The sequence below is a fragment of the Antennarius striatus genome, chromosome 1, assembly GCF_040054535.1.
Source record: "Antennarius striatus isolate MH-2024 chromosome 1, ASM4005453v1, whole genome shotgun sequence".
NCBI classification, from domain to species: Eukaryota; Metazoa; Chordata; class Actinopteri; order Lophiiformes; family Antennariidae; genus Antennarius; species Antennarius striatus.
Window position 1 is genome coordinate 15,999,300 of NC_090776.1, and position 27,094 is coordinate 16,026,393.

At 42.0% G+C, this 27,094-nt stretch overlaps 1 protein-coding gene across 2 annotated transcripts; it reads right to left on the reverse strand.

The window, feature by feature from the left end:
* pla2r1 (phospholipase A2 receptor 1) lies at nt 1–25,576 on the reverse strand. Of its 2 annotated transcripts, XM_068318347.1 has the most exons (30): nt 25,274–25,576; nt 23,100–23,480; nt 22,843–23,016; nt 22,559–22,723; nt 22,149–22,262; nt 21,312–21,461; nt 20,826–21,020; nt 20,577–20,740; nt 20,132–20,242; nt 18,552–18,664; nt 17,134–17,303; nt 16,559–16,767; nt 15,867–16,012; nt 14,926–15,010; nt 14,703–14,838; nt 14,422–14,457; nt 14,015–14,175; nt 13,082–13,146; nt 8,773–8,876; nt 8,555–8,691; nt 7,226–7,343; nt 6,920–7,059; nt 5,956–6,097; nt 4,120–4,355; nt 2,619–2,799; nt 2,387–2,521; nt 2,024–2,146; nt 1,761–1,937; nt 938–973; nt 1–836 (listed from the first exon to the last, which is right to left on the reverse strand). In XM_068318347.1, exons 1-30 carry the CDS (start codon nt 25,416–25,418, stop codon nt 619–621), a joined length of 4,467 nt encoding a protein of 1,488 aa, XP_068174448.1. In that variant the 5' UTR covers nt 25,419–25,576; the 3' UTR covers nt 1–618. The 2 variants fall into 2 exon arrangements, with proteins under 2 accessions (XP_068174448.1, XP_068174457.1); XM_068318356.1 differs by lacking the exon at nt 938–973.
* Nucleotides 25,577–27,094: the final 1,518 nt, after the last annotated feature.

The following is a 27,094-nucleotide window of genomic DNA, read 5'->3' on the forward strand; positions in this document are numbered from 1 at the left end:
GCACACACACACACACACACACACACACACACACACACACACACACACACACACACACACACACACACACACACACACACACACACACACATATAAAGAAAACAATACAAAAGTAATACTGATAAAAGAGCTCCTGAATTCTTAATGACATACACACAATATAAAAATGCCAAATTTCTATTTCTTTGTCAATTTCCTTCTCTTTAATGCCAATTAAAGTTTTTATTGTCCTGCACATAGAATAAAATAAAACGAATGTGTTTGGAATATTATTACAATTTACAAATTGTAATTGATTAAACTTTCATTCTGCAAGATGTCAACAAACACTTGCTTTTTTTTTTTTTTTAACAAGTTCTGTGACATTCTCGGCTTAGCATGAGAATTATCTTCACAAATGTTTACATCTTCCAGACAACTTGAATAAATGAAAACTCTCATGAGCGACAGGTATCCTTCAAACACAAACTACAGACAGACATATTCGCCATCATCGTCTCACCAGTGTCCTGAGGAGTCAGCGTCACAGCTTTACAGTGTCATGTGTTGGTGAAATGGTGAGAAACAGACGGAGAGTGAGAAGAATGACAGAGACCTTAAAACAGGAGTGAATGAGTGCTATTCTCCCGAATGAACCTCCAGGTCTGTGATCAGCACGTTTCCATCAGACTCTGTTCCCTGTGAGCTGGTTTGTCTGTAATAAGCGTTGCCGAGGGTGGGAAGGCCATGAAAACGTGAAGCATTTCTCTTGTACACGAACCACATTGCGCCTGCCAGCAGGGCAAAGATCAGCACAGCCACCAGCACGGCAGTAGGGATCATACCATGATGCAAACCTGGAATACGCAACATGATCAATTGTATAATTAATAAAACCTCAGACTCACATCATGTTAATGTCTTAAACTAACAGGACAAACTAAATTATTCAATTTACCATTTAGAGGCTCCACCTCTACCTCAGTATTGAAATCTGCAAAAGAACATATGCAGTGAAATTCAATATAAAGTCATGTAACATCATTCTTGTAGAAATTTGCCCTTCAACATACTGTACATAGCTCACTGCAGATGTTTTACTAAACATTAACAATTGGTAAATGCTGAAAATGTTTAGATCCTGATTAAAAAAGTAAAAATCTTTTACATACAATCATGATGTTGGACAACATCATTGGAGAATATGAGAATTATTATTAGTAAAACTAGTCTAAGAAATTAAAATCCTTTCATTCAACATTGAGAAAGTTGAAATCTCTCCACTCAAACGCTAATTAAAAAATAATCCCTTTACCAAATAAAGGAAAAATAGCCAAGACCATGCAAGTAGATCATATCCAGGGAGAGGAAAAAGTAGGAAAACAATAAAATAGTTGTCAGTTTAAGATTTTTTCAAGATTGATCACATAGAGCAACTTTCTTTTGAAAAAGGATTATTTGAGACAGAGCTGGTGAGACAAGAGGCTGACAAAAGTAATATTCAAGAGCAAGAAACGCTTTCTTCTATAAAGGACATAATAAGGATAATAATTATGAGAACTCTTTTAGACATCAACCTCACCTATGCAACAAAAAAGAGGAATATAAAGAATATTACATTTTGGGTTGCAAGCATATTTTTAATTTTAGCTATGTGACATTTTTACTTGGACAGGATGTATAAACTTTAGGACATAGATATAAACCACCATCAAAAATTTCAATATCACATAAGGAGTTTGAGGTATCCGAAGTCCGCAACAATTACTCTGTGAACTCACTTGTGATGGTTTTGCAGACGAAGCCAAACCGCTCAGTGCACTGTGACAGATGCCACACGCCATCAACCACCCTGGTGGTGACACAGGCATCTGCAGTCAGCAGTTTGGGGTCCGGGGCTCTGCTGGGCCAGTTGGTGTAGTCCATCAGTGAGCCATCCACCCAGGACATAGAATCAGCTACAAACAGAGGCTTCTACTTAATCAGACCAGACCTCAGTTGATTGTGATCTTCTGCTGAGTATGACAGAGTGATAGATACTTACTGTCGATGTTGAAATACATCCCCAACCATACAGTATGGTGGAGGAAGCCTGAGGACCACAGTTGCTCCAGAACAAAACGATTCTCTGTGTCACTTTCAATGGTCAGGACATCCGAGGTGTTAACTGGAAAGAGGTAGGAGAGAAGTGATCACAAATGATCACAAAACCACTAAGCACTTGTGTTTTGTCAGTAAATTTGAGGCAACATATACGAGAGTACAAACAGCTCACTACAGAAAATAGCTAGACTAGATTGACAACCCTCCACCAAATATACTGTATATGTCAATCTCCCACATCCACCACGCTGAAAATACCTGCACAAGAAACAGAAGACCCAAACCACAACTCAAAGATTCACACCTTTCTGCCTGCAATGCTCTCTTGACTCTTCAAACGTGAGTTTCTGCACCACAGGCTCAAAGTTGTAACAGCCTTGTTCAAATTTGACCCATGTAGAGGGGCACACCACCTCATATGAGATAAAGGGTTTACTACCTGCAAGAGAGGGAGGGATGTACATACTAGTTTGAACTTTCACACTCATTTACAGTTTTATAGTGCTTGAATATTCTTTTACTGAGGTGGTACTGACTTGGTGGGTGAACATGACAAAGGGCTCCTGGTAGCAGAGCCTCACAGTCAGCTCTCCGCCAGCCTCCGCTTATGTCCATGAAAACACAGTCTCCTGTCACAATGTCTTCATCGTCATCGTCTTCATCCCAGTGTGTATATACTGTGTCACTGCCATCTGACCAGTGATAATTTATGCCACTCTGTAAGGCAAGTCACAGTCACCAATATGTCGGACAAGAAGCCTACACACCAACTCAGTCAATCTTTTTTTTGTTATTCAGAAGAATTCTGGAATCTAAACCTCAGATTTATTTTAGTCCTTTTAAAATCTTCAGAAATAAGCAGATTGCACCACTATCAGACAAAACATTTGCAAAAGGTTTCTGTAATGATACCGATTGTGAACAAAATAAAAGAAAGCAAAGAGAGATTTAGTTCATCCTGTTTTCATTTTTCTTTATGACTAAGACATTCCAAAATCACTTGCTGACACTTGAACCTAAATATCAAAGCACTGACTGTCTGCTGGGAAAACATATGACTATGGATGGAATTTCTCTACCTGGGTAAAAGGCCAGGAAATTAAAAGCGTGTGGGAAAACTGTTATTGGCCATTGTAATATACCAAAAAAAGAAGAAAGAAACTAAACATGTCACTTTGGGTTTCTCTTTCAAGAATCTTTTTGTCATTCTTCCCTTAGAATTTCTACCTGGCTATTTTGCTCCAATTAAAAGCTTTTTAGGCATTTACTATATTCAACATTTACTAAACTCAACTTTAACCTTATTAACCTCCCCGTTTGTGGCGCGACCCCCTGTGCGCGATCCGTCACTCTGCCTCCCCCTACTGTTTGTGTGATGTGTTACTAATTGCATGCCTACAGGCCCCCAGTGTGTTGTGTTCAGGGGCCTGTATTCAAAAACTATGTGTGTATGCATGACTAACAAAAGACTGTAACCACATGCAAAAAGAGTGAAGAGTGTAAAGATAATTTGCCCACGTGTGGACGAATAAAGTAGATTTTAATCAAGTCTTGTCAGGTGGTCTACCATGATGAATGAGAAAATCAAATGTTCCATGTTTATGAAGTGCAGATAATCAAGTCTTTTCAGGTGGTGTACCATGATGAATGAGAAAATCAAATGTTCCATGTTTATGAAGTGTTTAACTACCTGCTATCATACTTGCTTGTATGATGCACATGGAAAATAATGAGGATGCACATGGAAAATAAAAATAAAAATAAATATGTATATCTTATGCACATTAGATTAATCATACTTCGATAAAATTTGCTAAAATAGATTAAATCGAATTTGTATAGGTATTGATGTACAGTGTCCTCCAATGATTGACAGTGTGCATTTTTCAATGAGCTCTACTTGAACTCAGCACCAAGATTGACCAAAGTCTTCTTCTTCTGTTTTCTTCTGCAAGCTAAACATTGCTGCCTCTTGCAGACAAACACATACATTACCCCACATCATATTCAAACATAGTAGACACCAAGAATACATACGTCTTGACTATACAGTCCAATCCATTGGGGGACAGCCAATCTGTTCACGAGAACTGTAAGGAAAGCTTGGTGGTAGGCGTCTGTTATGCTGACCAGGTCAGAATGATCCTTCGTGCACATATGCATTGCATCGTACCAGCTCATGTTGCCAGACACAACCTTGTAGCTGCGACTCCTGTACTCAATATTGTAAGGGAGAGGGGGGTGATAGGAGTAGGTGGGAGGCTTTGATATATCTAGAACAGGAAATAAAATGGCAAAGGAAAGGAGAAGGTAAGACACTGGTAGGTGGGATCAGAATCGCTGCTTCATTCATGTAAGATCTCATTTTATATATATACAGTACACACACACACACACACACACACACACACACACACACATATATATATATATATATATATATATATATATATATATATATATATATATATATATACAGAAGAAGGGAGACAGCATAGCTCCAAACAAAGGGAGGTTAACGAGGAAAACCGCTGGTTAACAATGAGTCGATGAAATTTATGTTTATTCCTCCGTCAGGCAGTGCAAAACCATTTTACCTCATATGGTCTGAACACGTAGCATGAATTAAAAGTGGTAACATGAAGCGCCACTATGAAACAAAGCACAGATCTTTTGCACAGAATTATCCCCTGAAGTCCGAGCTGAGGGCAAAATGACCGAGAAAAATGCAAACGAATGTTCACTAAAGGTATGGTGGAGTTTGGGGCAACATAAAACATCTTTTAGTGATGTTTTAAAATACAAAACAATCCAATAATAACCAAAATGGTTCAGTCCAGGTACCAGGCTGGCCTGACAGCGCCACAATGCGCTATTTAAGCCACACCTAGGTAGGGCCTCGGTTTGGCCCCTGACCCGGAAGCGGATCAACGCAGCCTCCTCAGGTGAGCATCTCTCATACAGTTTTGTGTGGATGTGGGGAAATCGTGTAGGCGCGGAGTGTGCACCCTCGAACGCACTACCGCAACAGTTTGTTTGACGTGGACACGTGAGTGTGGACCTGCCGGACAATGTGCACGAAACAGTCTGAGCAGGATCACAGTCCTGTCAGGAAACAAGGAGAGCGCAGCTGCGGCTGCTCTCCTGGGCGAGGGAGAGAGGCGCGGGACGGAGATGGACGGAGCGGTCTCTATCGCTCCGTCACTGCCTTGCTTTTGGGTAGGTGATCCTAAGTCTTTGCTGGTGCTACTAACTTCTAAATTTGGGAGCACCAGTGCTACCAAGAAAAAAAGTTAATTTTGACACACACACACACACACACACACACACACACACACACACACACACACACACACACACACACACACACACACACACACACACACACACACACATATATATGAATCTATTTTTCTCAATATTCAGTTAGGAGCTGCTATCGAGAGGTGAAGATGGAGACAATTCCTTGTTCTCAGCTCTCTGGTGCTTGAGTCATGGCTAACAGGCAGGCTCTAACTGGGACTCTGGGGGTTGGGCATTTCAGGCATGGTTCAGCATAACTTAGCGTGGTAGATCTGATAATGGAAACGCACTTTACTGCCAAAGAAAACCCCCCACAAGTGCCTGCTGAAAAGTCACTGCAGTGCGGTAAGAAACCACATGAGGTCAGTAAAGATAAAGTCTCATGGGTTCCAAGGTACATCTCATTGTCACTTTTTATGAACCTCAAAAAGATATTGTGTTCATTTATTCTGACCATGGTAAAGCATGAAATCACACATGTGGGCCAGAAACACATTTAAAAATTAAGAGTAAGACTGAAACACAAATAGTCAGAGAACTGGAGCTGAACCCAAACTGATGAAGCCATACCTTGAGGCTTTTGACACACAAAGCCGTAGCCACTCTCGCTGCACTTCTCATCATACCACTTCCCTGTCAGGTGGAAGTTGTGGTTGTTGGACAGAACTGTACAGAGGGGCTCATCAGAAAACCCACTGAGCCACTCATCTCCCTGGGGTGGGGGTTAATGAAGAGTGTATTAGTGTAAACAAAGGGACATAAACCCATTCAAAAAACCCTCTCAGGAAGAAATTCATGCACCTTTGGATATGAAGCAATAAACCTACTTTAAGAGTATTCTAACCAGTGGATTGTCTGATTTTGCTTTTGGAAAACATTTTTACTATTCATTTTCACTTTGAATTCTACATAAACCTTCCCCTATCTGTTACAGACATCACTGAATGAGGAAGCTGGGAGCTGCAGTGAGTGTAACTCTTACTTGCTCAAAGTACCTGATTATTCCTTAACTTGAATTTTTTGTTAGTTCCAAAAACACCTGGTTCAAAGATTCAGGTTTGAGTTAGTATGTGATTGAATCACAATTTATTACAAAAGAGGCCTCATTAAAGTAATATGCTTTTATATTTTACATTTCCATTTTACACGCATTCTTCCATAATAATAATAATAATAATAATAATAATAACAATAATAATAATAATAATAATAATAATAATAATAATAATAATAATAATAATAATAATAATAATAATAATTATTATTATTATTATTATTATTATTATTATTATTATTATTATATTCTGTCCGGGTACTGCTGCCACAATCACATGAATTTCCCCGTTATGGGACAAATAAAGGATTATCTTATCATATCTTATTCCAACATTTTTGAAATCAGAGTTTAACAAGTACAGACACACACAGAACTGAAATAATTACAAAAAGTTATATTCTCCTTGTGGAAGAAATTAGATGAACAGTAAAAACAGTTAAAGGTGTATCTCAACGTGAATTATTCACAGAAGCTTACGGTGAGATAGCTCTTCGGTTCAATCGGTGACCAGTTTGTGTAGCTGACTTGTTTCCCGTTTATCCACCTCATGGTGTCCTCGTTCCGCAGGCCGATCCACACGCCTACGGAGCTTCCCTGGAGTAACATGGTGACGTACGCTGCAGGAGTAACGGAGTGTAACAGAAAATACAAACCAATGTGTAGCAAATCCTTTTGGATATGAATGCCAGGAGAGGAGCACATAAACAAAGCGTGCTCATCTGATGATGTTTGCATATTCACCAAGTCACTCAACAGATGAGTGTGTGGTTCATTTGTACCTACCTTGTTCAATCTCATCTTCTATAGCAATCAGCGAACCTTTGAATGAGGAGCAGATGGACTGGGCATCCTGCCAACTCTTTCCCTCCTTTGGACTGCCAGGGAGGTGAAGCATGAGACACTGTTAACACACACACACACACACACACACACACACACACACACACACACACACACACACACACACACACACACACACACACACACACACACACACACACAAGTAAACACAACATGAATATCAGATTTTGAAATGCAAGTGACCCCTAAGCCGCCCCTGGTACTTTTAAACAGCTCACCATTCAAAGCTGAAAAAGCCTTGATGTGACTTAACAGAGAAGGATGTGATTTTAGTGGAGAAAGAAGAATATTACATTTGGTAGCTATAATAATCCTCACCAGAACTCTGCCTCTTCTGATTGAATACAATAAAAATAGTGTAAATGATCTTAAAATGAACTAGAAAGTCCAGCTGAGGAACATTTCTAGTTATCTCATATACATATTTTCATAAAGGCACAAAATAACTATCCCCACCCCAACCCCTGAGCAAAAACAGATATTTTTTTTTGTTCTATATTTCATGGTCGTGGAGAGAAAGTTTCATCAGTAGGGTTTATTTCATCAGTAGGGTTTTCTGTTTATTTGTTCAGCATAACTTATTCACGAACAGTGAATATAAACACAAACATCCTGCTTCCAGCCACAGGGGAAGCTGAAGCAGCTGATTGGTGGAGGAGAACAGGGTGAAATGAGGGACATCACAGCGAATGCGAGGTAATCCTTTAAATGGTAACAGTTAACTTTAACGTACACTACTTTGCATTTAGAAGTAGAAAAGCATTATAATTACTAACTGCTAACTACTGCTGCAATATTCTTGAAACTTGGTTGAAAAGTACATATTGTCGACTATGGAAGAACCCATTTATATTTTGGAGTGGATCTGAATCACAGGGTGGATACACAAATAGTTTTTCCCTTTCAATGAGTAGGTTTCAGTTTCGAGTCGGCCCGTCCTCCCGAGCTAAAGAGAGAAACGGTGCTACGCAGGCAGTAATGACAGAAAGAAGAGACAGCGCAGCAGCAATTCAAGAGAAGTGAAGCGATTTTTTTGCAGTGGTGATGTGGAACCTTTTTGCATCTGTGACACAGGGAGAGCGAGCACATGATTGTTTACGACTTCATTATACAATCTGCATATAAATACTTAAATAATAATATTGAATACTTATACTAATGTATGAATTTTCCAGTGTTACCTTTTAAAACAGCACTCAGTATGCTGTTACACGATATTAAGAACATTCTAGGACCATTTACGGTTGTTACCTTGTGTCCAAAGTACAGCCAGTTCTCTGGACATCCTCCGATGTAGTGGGGCTCCCTCGGAATCTCCACCACAGACACAGTCTTCCTTTTGCAAACATAACCGTGGGGATCACTGCACTTACTGGTTGACCATTTCCCTGCAACATACCATCAAAACCTGTAAGCATTCCGGCACAGGCATGTACACAGCACTCAGGGTGTTTTTCTGCTTCTGTTACCTGATGAGGAGGACATGGCGACACAAGACCTGCTTTTCCTCAGGTCGCCTCTGAAGCTCCTGTCCGCCCAGTTCTGGAAGATTATATCGGTGTTGTCACTCCACCTGCACACATAATACACAAATGTATTTAACAAACAGGCATTGATTGCTGACACCATCCAAATTAATCTGCCGGTGGTTTCTCAACTCATGCTGTGATTGCATCAGATAAAAATTTCCCTTCTAGCATCTCTTTTTTTTGACTGCTTTTAGATTTAATCATCCATCCATACATCATCTACTGCTTATCCGGGGCCGGGCCACGGGGGCAACAGTCTCAGCAGGGATGCCCATACTTCCCTCTCCCCAGACACCTTCTTGGCTCCTCGGGGGGAGCCCGGGGCGTTCCCAGGCCAGCTGAGAGACATAGTCTCTCCAGCGTGTCCAAGGTCTTCCCCGAGGTGTTCTGACGGTAGGACATGCACGGAACACCTCCCCAGGGAGGCGTCCAGGAGGCATCCGGAACAGATGCCCAAGCCACCTCAGCTGGTTCCGCTCGAGGTGGAGGAGCAGTGGCTGTACTCCGAGCTCCTCCCTGGTGACTGAGCTCCTCAATCTATCTCCAAGGGTGTGCACAGCCACTTTACGGAGGAAACTCATTTCAGTCGCTTGTATCTGGGATCTTGTCCTTTTGGTCATGACTCAAAGCTCATGACCATAGGTGACAGTAGGAACGTAGATTGACCGGTAAATCCTTCTTCATCATGTCATACCTATGCAGCGACTGCATCACTGCAGAAGCTGCACCGATCCGTCTGTCAATCTCACGTTCCATTCTTCCCTCACTCGTGAACAAGACTCCAAGATACATAAACTCCTCCACTTGGGGCAAGTACTCTCCATCGACCTGACATACCACCCTTTTCCGGTTGAGAACCATGGCCTCGGATTTGGAGGTGCTGATCCTCATCCCACTCGTGTCACACTCAGCTATAAACCGTCCCAGTGAAGGTCCAGGTTTGATGAGGCCAACAGGACAACATCATCTGCAAAAAACAGAGATGAAATCTTTTGGTCCCCAAACCGGACTCCCTCCGGATCCTGGCTGCGCCTAGAAACTCTGTCCATAAAGATTATGAGTAGAACCAGTGACAGAGGGCAGCCCTGCCTGAGTCCATCATGCACCTGGAACAGGTCTGACTTACTGCCAGCAATGCAAACCAAGCTCTGGCTTCGGTCATACAGGGACCGGACAGCCCTTAGCAAAGTGCCCCGGACCCCATACTCCTGAAGCACTCCCCACAAGATACCACAAGGGACATGACTGAATGCCTTCTCCAGATCCACAAAACACATGTGGACTGGTTGGGCAAACTCCCATGAACCCTCGAGCATTCAAAGGAGAGTGTAGAGCTGGTCCAGTGTTCCGCGACCAGGATGAAAACCGCATTGTTCCTCCTACAGTCGAATTTTCGGTTCGACTGTAGGTCTAATCCTCCTCTCCACTAACCTGGAGTAAACTTTCCCCGGTAGGCTGAGGAGTGTGATCCCCCTATAGTTGGAACACACCCTCCAGTCCCCCTATTTGAAAAGAGGGACCACCGCCCCGGTCTGCCAATCCAGAGGTACTGTCCCCGACTGCCATGCAATGTTACAGAGACGAGTCAACCATGACAGTCCCTGCACATCCACAGACTTGAGGTACTCAGGGCCAATCTCATCCACCCCCGGTGCTTTGCCACCGAGGAGTTTGGCAGCCACCTCGGTGATTCCAGCTTGGGTGATGTACATTCCTCCTCTGAGACCTCAGCCTCTGCTTCCTCTATGTAAGACATATCAGTGGGATTGAGAAGATCCTCCAAGTATTCTTTCCACCGCCCGACAATATCCTCAGTCGAGGTCAGCAGATCTCCGCCTCTACTGTAAACAGTGTTGGCTGTGTAACGCTTTCCCCTCCTGAGGCGCCGAATGGTTTGCCAGAATTTCTTCGAGGCTGACCGATAGTCTTCCTCCATGGCCTCCTCGAACTCTTCCCAGACCAAAGTTTTTGCCTCTGCGACTACTTGAGCTGGAGTACGCTTAGCCTGCCTTTACCTGTCAGCTGCCTCCGGAGTCCCACAATTCAACAAGATTTGATAGGACTCCTTCTTCAGCTTGAAGGCATCCCTTACTTCCGGTGTCCACCACCGGGTTTGGGGGTTACCACTGCGACAGGCACCAGAGACCTCGCGATCATAGCTCCAAGCAGCCACTTCGATAATGGAGGTGGAGAACATGGTCCATTCTGATTCAATGTCCCCAGCCTCCTGAAGTCTGGGAGAAGCTCTCCCTGACTGACAGAGGGTTCTGCCAGACATTCCCAACAGACTCTCAAAACACGTTTGGGCCTGCTGAGTCTGTCTGGTCCCCTTCTCTGCCAAAGGATCTAGCTCACCACAAGGTGGTGACTGGTTGACAGCTCTGCTCCTCTCTTCACCCGAGTGTCCAACACACGCGGTCGGAGGTCTGATGATAAGACAACAAAGTCGATCATCAACCTCCGGCCTAGGGTGTCCTGGTGCCATGTGCACTTATGGACATCCTTGTGGTTGAACAAGGTGTTCGTTATGGACAAACTGTGACTAGCACAGAAATCCAATAACAGAACACCATCTACGGTTGATGCAGAGATTCTGATTCATGCCTTTGTGTCCTCTAGACTTGATAATTGCAATGCTCTGTTATCGGGGTTGCCTCGATCTGGTACAAGGGGCCTTCAGATGGTTCAGAATATAGCAGCACTAATATTGACTAAAACTAGGAAATTTGACTATATCACCCCAGTATTAGCTGCATTACATTGGCTCCCGATTCATGTTAGATCCGACTTTAAGGTACTTCTATTGACGTACAAAAGCATTAATGGGCTTGCTCCCACATATTTGTCTGATCTGGTTAAACCTTACTTTCCGATTAGGGCTCTCCGCTCTCAGAATACAGGTCTCCTGTGTGTTCCTAGAGTTAAAAAGAAGTCAGCTGACCAGAGGGCCTTCTCCTCTCGTGACCCTTTCCTGTGGAATAATCTCCCTATAGACATTAGAAAGTCTGAATCTGTAGATATCTTTAAATCTAGACTCAAAATGTATCTGTTCTCCCTAACATGTAACTAATATTGGGGGGGAGCAGTCTCAAAGTTTAGGTTTAGCCTAGTCCTACCGACAATTTCTTAGACCCCTGTCTCCCATTAATCCTCTGCCATTTTGGTCCCTCTAGCACCACTCTTGCCCCTGCTCTCTCTATCTCTCTCCCTCTCCCTCCCTCTCCTGTTCTCTCTCTCAAGCGTTTGTGTGGTGGATCATCGGCAATCGGTGACCTCCGTCTGCTTCCTTGGCTGGCGAAATCAAAAGCTACACAATTTCTGTTTCACCATCCACTAGGCGAATCTGGTTCCATCTCATTTGTTTCAGCTGTGGTTTTTGGGTTTTGGCAGGAGTAATCATACACTGTAACTTTTTTGAGAACAATACCATAGGTATTATTTGGTCTGTCCTCAGAGTGGTGGATCCTCTGCAATTGGTGACCTCTGTGTGCTTCATCGGCTGGTGGCAACTCATTCTACTGGACGGATCAGCGTGCCTTTTTCATACATTTATTATTGTTACTATCACTGTTATTATTATTGTGTTGTTAATCTGTACATGCGATATCTATTGCTTCATCTGTCCACAGCTGGAAGAGGGGTCCCTCCTCTGCAGTCTTCCTGAGGTTTCTCCCATCCATTTTTTTCCCCTGTTACAAGGGTTTTGGGAGGAGTTGTTCCTTATCCGATGCGAGGGTCGTACTGCTCGCAGTACACAAAGGTCAGAGGGATATCGTCCATGTGCAGATTGTAAAGTCCTTTGAGACATTGTTTGTGAATCTGGGCTATATAAAGTAAATAAACTTGAAACTTGAAACCACTCAAGGTCAGATCGGGGAGGCCATTCATCCCAATCACCCCTTTCCAGGTCCCACTGTCATTGCCCACGTGAGTGTTGAAGTCCCCAGTCAGAGCACTATTCAGTACCCTTCCCAGGGACTCCAAGAAGGCTGGGTATTCCGCACTGCCATTTGGCTCTTTGGCTGTAACTACAGTGAGACACCTGTCCCCAACCCCAAGGTGCAAGGATGCGACCTTCAGTGTTGGGTGAACTCCAACATATGGTATGATGTTTAACTGTCGGGGTATAATCACCTCTTTTGTGATTGAATTATGTAGGTAAACTAAAGAGCACCATCAGTTGAGGCTTTATTATTGTCTTTGCTTATACAGACGGGTCGATTGAAAAAGATATATAAGTTGTTTTTACCTGATCTCGTCTCCGGGCTCCCCAATAGACAAACCAATCCACCAGTCAGTCGGGCCAAGGGAAAGCTGTGGTACCAGTGAAAGGAACAGAGATGAAAAAAAAAAAACCTCACTCCACATTTACCCTCTTCCCCTGCAAATCCAGTCCTCAACTGGGTCGCAGGATCAGCCTTTCAGAACCGTTCTTACATGAGCAGCCATTCTGCTGCTCTCCTCAGCCTGTGCTTCCACTCTTTCATCTCCTTTTGTTCTCTTTATCCCCTCACAAGCTCCAACACCACAAGAGACTTCTTCATTGAGTCTCGCCACCAAAAAACTGCCTTTTTCCTGCCCCCAGTGTGTGGAAGCACTCGAGCGTTAAAGTGTTGACGTGAGGTAGTTTCCAGCTTGTCGGCAAGTGTATATACACACTTGAGTTTTTATGAGGAACGAGTGTGTTATTTGTGTTCACTCTTGTTTGCTTTTCAGTGTGTGTGTGTGTGTGCCCTATTAGAAAAATGGGCCTCCTGGGCCATTCAGTGGATTTAGTGTGATTAAGTACATTGCTTACACTGTGTGCTGGGGTGGGACACTGTGCTCCTGAATAAATGTGTCCTCAGCTCTCAGAATCATTTGGAACACTGAGTCAAGGTAGTGACAGTTCTTGCACTTTTTAAAATGAAAAATGAAATAATTCAAATTGTTAAAGTTAGTTTGAATAAGCCATCATTTTTTAAAAAGAAACGTTATAATTTAAGTGAGGCTTTTGACTTAAGTATGGCAATGGCATAAAACAAAAAAAGAGGTCTCAAAAAGTGAGGTTCGTCAATTGGTGAAAAACAGCATTGCGCAATTGACATTTCCACATGGGCTCAGAATTATTTTTCACTCATTTGCACATTTCCTTTTTATGCTTTGTTTTAAGAAATAAGTGTGAGTGGTGGTAGTCACTGACCCGCTGCAAACGCTCCTTGATGAAGTGCAGCTCCTCTCTGGAGTGAATGGACAGCAAGGAGGCGCCCATCATATGACAGGCCAAAGAAACAGATTCCCAGTTGAAGGGCTGCTTCGCCAGCAAATACTCAGCTCCACGGTAAAACACCCAGGGCTCACTCTCTGTGTGACGATTTAAAATTGACTGATGACTATAGAAAATTATGTAATGTTGTAATGGCTGGCTGTTTTAAAACAGCCATTAAAACACTAATAAATACACTACACCTTTGGGAAAAATACAGTACACACAGAAAGATGGAAAATATGGAAATGTTAGGTTACCAGTGATAAGAAAAAAATGAGAAAATTTGTTGAAAAATGTTAGAGGAGTAATTATAAATTTAGAAAAATTTAAATGTTACTCACCTTCAGTGTACCAATAGGGTTTCTGAAGAGCATCACCTGTAAGAGTAGAACAGTAGCCAGACTTAAGCTTGTGTTTGTCACGCAGCACAGATTTGTGTGTGTGTGTGTGTGTGTGTGTGTGTGTATGTATGTGTGTGTGTGTGTGTGTGTGTGTGTGTGTGTGTGTGTGTGTGTGTGTGTGTGTGTGTGTGTGTGTGTGTGTGTGTGTGTGTGTGTGTGTGTGTGTGTATGTGTGTGTGTGTGTGTGTGTGTGTGTGTGTGTGTGTGTGATGGGTGGTTACCCCTCCCCAGCTTGCAGATCCACTCATGTTTGGCGTCACAGGGTTGTGGCACCAGAGCGTTGGTCAGGTCGCTGTAAACAGCACAATCCCTCCTGTCATCCTCCTCGTTCTTGTCCTCTATGAAGGAAGTCACCACCTGCATGAAGGAAAACCAAAGATGAAACGAATCACTCTCTGATTGCTGCAGTGTGATAAAAATTAATGAACATGTGTGTTTACTCACAGGAGAACCATCGGACCACTCCCAGGCACCAGGATGTTCAGGGTCTCTTTTATTCAAACCCACCCAAAACCAGCGACCCTCTGTTCTAAAAAAAGAAGAAGAGTGCACTGCAACATAAGTCATGCTAAGCACTGCATGGAGTGAACACACTGATTATACTGCACTTAGCATTTTCTATAGAAGTACTGCAGGACAGAGAAATATTCCACTGATGCAAGATATGATTTTCTAATTTCTATTTCTTTCGTTCCCGAAAATTGCTCATCAAACTAAATGGAATTTTGAGAACAATTAGAAGTTTTAGAATGTATCAATAACATTTAATGTCCTTCACATTCAAGCTCCAGAATTGTATTTCAAGTCATGGACATGTGTGCAGCCAGACTTTGTCACACAAAACTAGTCTTTGTGTGTCTGGATTTCAGACTGGAGGGAGCTCTGGAATCTGTCTGATGAGCACAGCTTAACAAACTCATTACGTTTTAGATCGTTTTTTAAAATTCATGTAAGATTTGACACATTTCGTTTTTGTACACCCCACGTCTTTTTCTGTCAAGAAGGTAATGTTTTTGCCAGTGATGGTTTGTTTGTCAGTTTGTCTGTCTGTTAATAGAGTCCCTCAAAAAGTCATCAAAAATTCTTTAAGCAGGTCTGTCAGAGAAAAAATGAAAACCTGCAAAAAAAGATTCACACAAACTGTGCAGAAACATTACAAATAAATGTCATCCTGTAGTATAGACAGTGTGCATGTATTCCTTTTGACAAATGTCTTTCATCACACAGTGTGTTTATCATCATGCCACCTAAAGTCTAACTGATTGCAAATATTTGCTTAGATCACCCCAGAATTGAAATGGAAACCTGCATTTTTTCAGTCAACTGAAACTGATGTGTTTCTCATTAAATGTCTGCAGTGATAAGGCCGGGATGCCTGTACCAACCCTTCAAACATTGTGCTGAGGAGGTGCTTAACAAACACCTGCTCCTCATAGTGGTGGAAACTGGCCATCTGAGCTCCGAGGGCCTGGCAGAAAAAATCTGCCTCCACCCAGGATCGTTTCATCAGAACTTTCTCATCATGGAATACCTGCAAGAATGTAAATTACAGTCAGCTGATAACAAACCAACAAATGGATAACAAACCAACAAATTTTCTAATGGATGTGCATAAAAAGATGTGTGCTTATGTTATGATTTTTCGTCTTTGGCTTATGTTACAATTGTTTGGTATATGCAAAGGTTTGCATTCTATCCTGTTAATAAAGTTTTAGTTTTTTCAAAAGTACAAAATGAAACAACTGGTTCTGATGGTTAGTTGAACAATCTCATTTTGTGGAATTTATGAAAATAAATTCCCTATAAGAATATATTTTTCTCCATCTATATGTTATAGACAAGTGACAAACCAAACCCCGCATATCACCCACTGCATGCTGGGATAGGCCGTATTTCTAGAGGGTAAGTAAGCTGGATTTGAAAAATGTAGCCGAAATATGATATAAGTACATGTCTGTCAGGGTTGTTGGGGTATACTTATGAACTACTGACTTATGTTTGACCTATTAAAGTTCACCTGTAGTACAACATGATTCACTTAAATAAAAGAAGAGAGGCTATGAGTGGATAATCCTACCTTAAAACAGTAAAAAAGTCCAGAGTGTGATTCCCACCCTGGAGGACAGGGGGCATAGGCATCAATATGGTGCTCTGGTAGCTGGACATCGTGGTAACTGCTGATGCTCTGTTTGCACAATGACAAGGCTTTATGGGACTTGCAGTCTTTCACCTCCCAGTGGCCCAAAGCAGGGCCACCTGACATAGCAACACAGCCATCAGTACTGACTAAAGAAAAGAATGGGAAAGGAAAGGATGAAGTTGCAAATGATGTAAAACCAAAAACCTCCATTAGACACAATCGCAGTTCAAGTCCTACTTGGCAATAAAACAAAACAAAAAGGTGAACAGTATTTTCCGCACTATAAGGCACACTGGACTATAAGGCGCACTTTCAATTAATGGCCTATTTTAAACCTTTTTCATATAAAAGGCGCACTGGATTATAAGGTGCACATTCAACGAATGACCTATTGCAAAACTTTTTTCACAAATAAGGTCCACTGGATTATTAGGCGCACTGTCGGTTTTTGAGAAAATTGAAGGCTTTTAGGTGAGCCTTGTAGTGCAGGAAATACTATAATGGTTGGTTACCTGGTTGGTGTCTGTTCCAGTTTGTAAAGGTGAGAGGCAAAGATGAGTCGTTATGAGAAATCCAGCGGTATTCACCATTTCTTTTCAAGTCCGCAAGGCCAATCCAGTAATACATGCCATCCTTTGCTCCACTCTCACTCAGCAAACTGTTGACAAATGCCTGCTCAAATCTGTCAGCATGAAGAGAGGTTTTCAAAGAAACATTTATTCACATTATCTGTTCAACATAAAATTACCACAGCAAAAACAAAAACATTAGAAAACAACAAACCCAAAAGATTGGTCACAAATTAGTAACTAAAGAGTCTTCTTTCCCTACAAAACATAAACCCCCCCAACATCCCATAAATGGTTGAAAACCATCAAGTTGTCCATCACTTTGGCAGTCCACAATGATTTTCTGGATCTCCTCCAACAGATTAGGCGGTGGAGTCAAAGCAACTAACTTGTGCCACAGAGTTGAGGCAACTAAATTATTAGCAACCAGAACTCTTCCCCTATAGGACAGCTGGGGTAGCAACCATTCCATTTAGACAACTTGGCGCACACTTTCTCCTTCACTCCCTCCCAGTTCCTCCTATGGAAGCCCTCAGTTCCCTAAAAGACCCCCAACAATTTCAGCCCATCAATCCCCCACTTAAGCCCTCCGGGCAATGTAGGTACCACCTGATCACTCCACTGCCCCTCCAACAATTGCTCACTCTTCCCCCAATTCACCCGTGCAGATGGGGCCCTATCATATAGGGACAGATTATCCCTGAAATATTGAACCTCCTCCCCCGTGGACACAAAAACACAAACATCATCTGCATAGGCTGATACAATAGGAGGATGCTCGAAAACCAAGGGATCCAGGTATCGAAATACCACTGAGCCGCCCTCGCAATCTGCACAGGAAGGGCTCTATGGCAAAGCTGTGGAGTTGTCCTGAGATAGGACAGCCTTGCCTTATCCCTCTCTGCACAGGAATCGGCCAACTCAGCCCTGCCTCCATCTTCAACAAACACTGTGCACCACTATACTGTACAGTAAACTGACTCAAGACATAAACTCATCACCAAAACCAAAAGCTTTAAGTGCAGCAAAAATATAAGAATGATCCACCCTGTTGAAAGCTTTTTCCTGATCCAGTGACCCAACACCAATATTAACACCGTATTCCCGACAAAAGTCAAAAATGTCTCTCACAAGGCAATACGTCATATATTGATTGATATACAGTATGCGTAAGGTTTGGTGAGGCTAATATAAGTAGTTCAGTCACCCAAAGCTACGCAATTGTACGTAAACTACAAAAACTAAAAGGAGTATAAAATGCAGCTTTTATGTTCATTTCTACCGTGTGAAACATCAACACATTGTAAAGTTATTTCCATTCATAAAGAACAAGTCAACGCATCAAATGCTCAATGAATCACCTGTTTTCCACAATAAGAAGAGGAGCCTCGCAGTAATATCCCATCAGTGCGTCATCATAGTTCTGTTCGTGGCTCGTCACTGTGTAGCACGAATGACCGTGTCGCTTCCAGCCCTGCAAAAATATCAACAACAAATCCATTCACCAAACTGAATCAATGTCCTTTTCAAACCTGCAGCTTTCCTTTTTTTAATGTGCAAAACATAAAATCATTTATCTTCAATAACGAAATTTTTTTTAAAAAAATACTGTATTTACAGTATCAAAACAAAACACACAAGTGTCAAGACCAAGAATAAATACTACAGGATCAACTGTGACCAGAGACACAGCAGAGGTAGAGATGTGAAATAAAGCATTAGACAAGTATGTATTTGTGTTTATGTTTGCAATTATATCTAAAACTGTGTGGTAGGCTGACTAATGTTTTGACAAGTGCTATCAGTTTGGCTCCCTGTCTATATCCCATCAACCCCCTGTCCTCTGTGGACAAATTCCACAGGGTTCTACAATAACACTTACATAGACAACATTCAAATTTTCTTTTAAAAAAAACTTGCACTTCTGCTACTATTTCATAATATTACCGGCATTGCCAGATTGCACAACCAGGAAAACAAAGAGACTACTGGCAGGAATGATCAGAAACCGCTGAAAAATGTCCACTGATATTGTGCTTGCAGGGACTTTTTTGAACTCCTGACCCAGGGTGTGAAGCAGCTCAATGACTCAAGGGGTCTGATCCTCTCATAAAACGAGACATTCGCAGCACGAATGTTAGACGATGCGTCAACAAGGGAGTGAATCAGCTTATTGTGCTCTCGAAGGGGGGGGGGGGGGGCGAAGACTTGCTCAGAACTGCAACAGGCAAGCGGCACCGCCTGATGCACATCCTGATCCGTACGTAGCTATTATAACTCTGCGACCACATAATCTGCCTGGCAGAGTTAAAAATAAATCAGTCGGGAAGTGGAAAAAATACTTTTTTTTCTTTGGCAGAGTGTGGTGCCATCAGCACCTTTTTTTTTTTTGCAAAGGTAGTGTGGTTCAGAAAGCAACCTCATCTTTTCTTAAGTATATGTGTAAATTGTTGCCATGGAAATATGGAAAAAAATCTCTCGACTCACCCCCACTCCCTAAAAGAAAGCGACCCCCCCCCCACACCCACACACACACATACACACAAAAAAACAAAAGTTGATTATATTTTCCTAAAATGAGCTTGAATCTGTTTTATTCTTGATTCCCAGGACAAAACATTTTCTCAGAGATAAAGTTGTATAATATGTTGGGTGGATAATGAAAAGGTACAAGCAGTCCTGAATTATGTCTTTGAGAAAAAGTCCTCAATTACATCTCCAGGCAGGCACATCGACCACACAGAATCCAGCCTTAAACCAGTTTGTCATCAAGTCCATCCTCAGCGATACTGAGATTAATCTTAACAGAGAGAAATTAATGAAAGACTAGCTGGAATGTGGAATGCTTTGACTTCATGTTCCAAGACACTTCAGGGATTCAGTACACGCTGACCTGGTGTGTGTGTGTTGTCGTTGCTACTGTGTGCATTCCTTTCCCTACCTCAGGACATCCCTCATCCCAGGTTCCGCTGTTGTGAACTTGATTCTTTCTCATTGCTCTGCACACAGCAGGTAGCCGCTCATCACATGATGTTAAAAGCCAGTTGCCTTCCTGTGACAGAGGGTTAGATCACACACACAAGTAAATAATTTGTCAATCAATAGAATTTGCACCTATTTTCATAACAGATTCATTGCCAATCAATGAAACGCTTTTGAAGATAACTCATATGAGATTTTGTGCCTTTTTTTCTTCTCTTAAACATTGAAATTTGAATATCTATAATCGTCATGCAAAACCTTGTGTTATAGAAATGTAGACTAAACATAAATCAAAAAATTAATTCATTTTTGCTGAAAGGATCAAGGACCGGTCATGTGATTTTGAGTCTTGAACAAACTTGAAGAGACTTGAACAGATGAAGCACAAACACAGGGGTTCCCACCTTTTTGTCAGTTTTGGCGCAAAGCGTTGCATCCGTCAGGTTGTGAGGGGGGTGATACTGGTGCCAGAGAGTGAGAGTCACTGGAGTGCCATCAGACCACTCTACAGCCGGCAAGGATGCCTGTTTTCGAAGACCAATCCATACCTCCATGCTCTCTCCTGAACCTACATATACCATATCATTGGTGTACCTTTAGCGCAAACACTACAAACAGAACTTCATGCATCTGTGCTGCATATTGCTCCTTACGATTAGAGAGGATGTTGAGCAGCATTTCGACTTCGGACAAGGAGTGGAGGCTGGTGAGGTTCGCTCCCTGAGAGCCGCAGGCCTGAGAAGACTCCTCCCACGTTCCTGCTTCTCTTTCAGACAGCAGCCTGTAGCAGAAACCATTATGAGGCCACCAGCCATTAGCGCACTCCGTAGGGATATACTGCCACTTCTCTGGAAGAGGAAGAAGAAATGCAAGAAGAAGAGAAATCAAAACTACGTACTGAAGATAACATATTATTTCTACGACAATTCCTGAGATGTTGTTGTGGTCCAGCCTCCAACGGTGCCACAGAGAGTACGGTCAAAAGTTCCCTCCCCAGGTGCAGAGCAGCTGTGGAGGCCAAGAGCTAGAAAAACTTAAGGATCTCTTCAGACATTTTACTTATAAATCACCCCTGCCTGAGGCTAGGACACCTCTGACACAGTGTGGTGTCAGCATGACATGTGAGCACACGTTCCTACCTAGCGGATCGGCTCTCTGTGTGTCGTTGGGGGTCTTCTTGCAGATGTAAGGCAGAGCTGACTCGCAGGAGAGGCTCTGCCAGCGACCTTCATAGGCTGAGTTGTACACCCCACACTGTCTGTTATCCTGGAGTGGGCTGGAAGGCAGACCTGACGGGAACACAGAGGGAGGAAGTTCAGTCTCGGGCCATGCTTGTCCAATATGCTCCAGACAACAACGGGTTATTTGTGTGAAATTAGTTTTGCTCACATGTTGTTTACAACTGAATTTTATAGAACTCTTCCCTTTGCCACAAACTGAGCTGTAGTACATGACGGAGACAGACCATATTAATGAATATGAAACATTGTTAAAAAGATGTAGTTTATCTTATGTCATATGAGCTATGAAACACATACTGTAGCTTTTATAAAAGAAATAGGTTTAAGGAGTCTTTTTTGTGTAGATCTCTTTTTAAATGTTCTGGTAAAAATAATGCTAAAAAATAAATCATATATTTTCTTTTTGTGAAAACTAAAAATTCTTGATCTATTCTGTTAAATGAGGTTCTTTAATTTCTATCCAAAAATTACACAATATGTACAAAGTCTGCGCTCATCAGTTCTGTTGGATCAAAATCTATTAGACAGAAACATGATCAACATGCAGCTGGGAGCAATTTCATGGATGTTATTATCAATCGGTTCCAATAATTTAGGTCAGTGAACACTCAACATGTCCCACCATGTATCAGAAAATGCAGGTTATGATGTGTGTAACTATTACACATCAAATATACTAACATAAAATATCATGAAACTAACAAAGCCCTACAGAATAAAACAAATAACCAGTACCTGTTGTGAAATTGACCAATGACAGAGGAGATCCATCAGACCACTGCCACCCCCGCCCATCCTTCAGATGGTTCAACCCAATCCACACCCTTGCTCTAACGCCTGTAAGCCGATCTGCCAGGAAGATACCAAACACAAGAATGATTTCTGTGCTGTAACAAATATCACGTTATCAAGTTATTAATTAGCTATTTGTAAATATTAGTAACGCTCGCATTCCTGTGAGATTTAAAAATCATCAGAACGACCAACGAAAGTGGTTTAAAAAAAGGTAAAACATAAAAATGAGTGAGGCAAAGGAAGACTCTAAAACTTTAGAAATACTAATGCAGAATCTACATTTTTAATATGGGGTGTCAGTCTAATGTGCTACTTGTGTACTGTAATCTCAGGGTCAATGCGATGCCTACCTCTGATGTACCTGTGCTCTGCCAGGCTTGTGATGCTGAGCAGGTTTCCACCCTGAGCCTGACAGGTTGACAGCGCCTGACTCCAGGTTAGGATGGTGTACAGGTTGAACTGGTAACAGGCACGAAGTTCCTGGTTTGACTCCCAGAAATGCTCACAACTGGAATCTATAAAAAAAAAGCCACAAATGAAAGAGGCAGGAGAACTCTGCAAAAGGAAAAGGCGCAATGGGACTGTATGCATCACAGTGTTGAAACAGGGGGCGTGTTTGTGGATCCCTTTTTACCTTGCACAGGACAGAAGCCCCATCTTTCGGCCTCATCATAGCGAGTGCTGGTCGCGCACCACAGCAGATGGTCCTCCCGACCCTCAGTCGTGCACTCATAGTACCATTTGTTGTTGTACTTAAAGGGCAAGGCACAAGGCATGCCATGTGCATTCCCCAGCAAAGTGTGTATATCTACACAAAACACAGCCGGTATGATTTAGAGAACATCCTAAGGAGACGATTGCTGCAGAAAATGTCACCAGGAGGGTAGTTACCGTCATATGGGTACGAGCAGGGCCCCTCTCTGGGTGTGTTGTACCTTTTCCATTCATGATAAGAGTTTTTTTTTACCACCACCAAACGTCCGGCCACGGCCACCTTCCACTGGGATGCGCTGTACAGCATGTTTCCCGTGCAGCGCCACCACAGCACAGGGAGAGTCATGTCACACTCAAATGTGCCGAGAGGCTGCGTCGAGTCCGACATGTTGAGGCCCAGACAAGTGCTGGTGCCCAAATTGAAGAGGCGATGTCGGGAGACCCACTTCCACAGCATGCGACGCGTGGGCCGCTCGCAGTCCTCCAGCACCAAGTTGGAGCGATCCACCTTGATGCAGCGCTTCAGCGGCTCGCTCTCTAGGATGAACAGACCTTTTCCTGGAACGAGAGAAGATGAGATGACAGAGGTGATACAAAGGAGAGGAGGGGGAGGTGCGCTAGGTTTGCAAGTTCTCCCTGTCTGTTTGGGTTCCCTCTAAATTCTCTGACTTCCTCCCACCACCAAAAAACATTCAAAACAGACGTATTGGTGACCTGAACCTGACCTGACGTGAATGTGAGTGTGACTGGTTGTCATTCTATGTGGCTCAGTGATGAACTGGAGACCGGAGACCTTCCTCCTGCCCAAAGTCAGTTGGATGATGACAGAAATGTAATGGAAATAACAAATATTTAGAAGTCAAACCATCGAAAATATGAAAATGTAGCTCCCAGAGGATGGGAGATGTGAAAATGTTTTTGTGAAAGCTTTAACATTTTTGAATTATGCCGTGAACACCATCTTGTGAGAAAAAACACATTTACAAATAAGCCAAAACATAATGTGTAACCATGGAAATGAAAGAAACACAAACATTTATGTCACCATACAACAGAAGGTACAGCTTTGTAAAGTGGTTGTTATGGGTTGAAAGCTTCATGAAAAAAATATTAAAAGGTTTCAGAATGAAAAAAAAGTTGTGACTGAATAATACTTCTTTCACCACTGTCACTGTTTCTGGTGGGGATAACAACAGCTTTTGTACAAACAGATGATCTGACAAAAATAAAAAAAGAACCTTCTGATTCCTCCCTCCAGTTTTTTTTTTCATGACTGCCAGTTGTGGCAAATAAACAGCCACAGTCATTTCATACTGGAAGTCATGAAAAAAAAGTGGAGGAAAGATCTACACCACAGATCAAAACAGAATGTGTATTAGTGTAACTTAATTAAATTTAAATTCACTTATCTAGTGTTTAATTTACACAGTTGGGCTGATTGTTTAACTAAAGTCACTGGAGTTACACATGCAGCTGGAGAAGTCCTGACATCTTTCCGATGTGTTTATACTGACAAGGACTTCACCATAACAATGATAAACACACATGTGTGTCGTCTGATCCAGACAAAACGAGGATTGTGAGATAAAATTTTCCTTTTTGGTCATTTATTTGATAATTTATTTGAAGAAATAGGTTCAGTAGAGTATAGATAAGGTGAAGTGCTTCCAAAGAAAAGTCAGCTGGTAAAATTTCACTTTATCAGTTGTCTTAAAAGTAATACTAGGAGTGAACAAAGATTGGAAACACAAGCTTTTTCCCCAAACAGGAGAAACTGGTTTAAGCAAAAGTTTGAGGTTATTCTTTAATAACAACAAACATGGTCAGAATAAGTACCACATCCTTTTGACCCTGTTGCAAATATCCATAATAGTCAGACTGTTGTTCAGTCTGGGCTGCAAAGTGTGATTTTTCCCCCCTTCCTCAGACTTCTCTGCATGTTTAAATTAATCTAGGGGACAAAAATGGGCAGCACATGTTTCCCTTTACCAGAACTCACTGGCACAAAGCTTTCAGATTCTGAGCGGTTCTTTTTTTTCCAGCAGATAATTAAAAATTACTGCCGGTAATGGGATTCAAACTGCGATTGTGGGGCTCAAACTGTGGTCCGGAGGCCACTGAAGGACTTGAGGATCTTCTAGCTGCGTCTCCACCAAAGTAGGCAAAGACCAAACCCGAATGACAATCGCGATCCGCGCACCGAAGCTCCTCACGGAGCAGACCGGGATGGTGTGGACCACCAGCGGTAAAATCACCCCCAGAACGCGCCGAGCGCACTTCTTCTGGAGTGAGATAGGGGGGGAAAAAAGGGCAAAACGCACCGACAGCTGCAGCAGGATGGTTGAACTTACTGTAAAACTCCATGAGTTCTTCTTTCTCCAGAACCTCATCGTCCTCCTCCGTGACGCACAGGCAACTTCTCCCCAACAACAGCGTTGCGCAAACCGTCGCTAAAACAAGCAGGGAGCCGATGAAACCAAACCAACGAATTAACATTTCGACGACTGGGTGTTGGGTTGAAGACACAATGTCCGCACATTCCGAGGGTCGTGGTCAGATTGAGTATTTCGGGCTCGTTGTGTTTTCCCCTCGTAGAAAAACTTTGACCGGGTGAAGTTTTTCAGCAGGGGACCAGCGACGTCACGTCTGACGGAGGAGCTGCTGCCGCTCTCCGGGCTGCAGGCAGCATTCCTGCCGCTCCCGGCCCCTCCGTCTGGGCCGGAGCCACGACGCGTTATTACACGATTATGTGCTGCTTTTTACCTTGAAGTACTAGTTATACATCCATACGGATGAGGAGGCTCAGTATGGGATCTACTTGTGGTAAATAACAAAGTTAAAATTTTACCACTGTTAGGTAAAACTAGTAAATATTAATAGAAGCATCAAATTATTTCATATCAGTCTTCTGTAACTGAGATTTTGACGCATTGGATTGAGAGATTGATTGAGAGATTTAAATGCGCACCAAATTACACGCACTCAATATTTTTAATGCTTCAATATTTCATGAAATTTTTTTTTAAAAAAGTGCAAATAAAAATAAATCCTGGTTCTGATTCTTTACCCTTGTCTGAACCTAAATTTAATGGTTGATCTGTTCTGACTCAGGTCTCATCCTCTCACCCAGCTTCATGGAAATCTATTCTGCAGTTTTTCCTGTTCTGCCAACAATCCAATCAATGAACCCGCAAACTTAAAAAAAAAAAAAAAAAAAAGAGAGAACTCGATCCTTCAATTTACCATGATGCAAGTCATTACATAACTGTCCCTGAGTATGCTTTTTTTAAAACCTCTTTCTCCATATCTATATGAACATTTTTCCAAACTGGTGAAATTTTCCAATCAGATTTGCAAGCAATCAGATGATGTTTTTTTTAGGGCCCTGCAGCCAGTTGGTAACATAGCCATCCATTGAGAAAATGGAAAGGCTGATGGCAAAATACATGAACCCAAGAGCTGTAAATGCGCTTCATTTTTCCACTATTTGTCCATGGCAGGGTCAATAAAGTCCGTCTGTAGTTTAAACGTCACCTTGTTTTTCTTGGAATGAAAGTATATAAATTGAAATCCCAAACTAAAGTTCCATTATGACAGTAATTTATCACCCTGAGCACATTTGTTCTGATCAATATCTGTTTGAGGATTTGAATTTCATTGCTGAAAACTTATTCTGGCCCTTTGTAAATGTTACATGTTTTAAAACAATTAGTCTAGTATTAAACTCCATTTTTATATTAGTTTTTTTCAAACACATTAAAATGCACCACCCTCAGTTAAGACAAAGTAATTTCCAGTACGGTACTTAAAAAAATGTTATGTGCATTGTTGCCCCACTGCAAGAAAGTTCTTGCAGTGGGGCAAGAACCCGGAGTGTTAGACTTTTCAAGTTCTTGTATGTCTGTATGGATTCCTCTGAGTGCTCCCACTGGCAAAAGGTGAATCAGTGATTTTAAATTGAAAGCAAATACAATAATGTAAATACAGTATAAAATTCCCCAAATAGATCACAATCAACTTGGAAAATATAAGTAAATCTAACTTAAAAATATAGAGATTTTGAAAAACAAACCTACAATAAATGAGGTAAATCTCACAAAGGATTTTTTCTGTGTAGAATAAGCTAAAATGCTAAATGTAATCAAGAATAACTCGAAATCCAGCTTTATTTA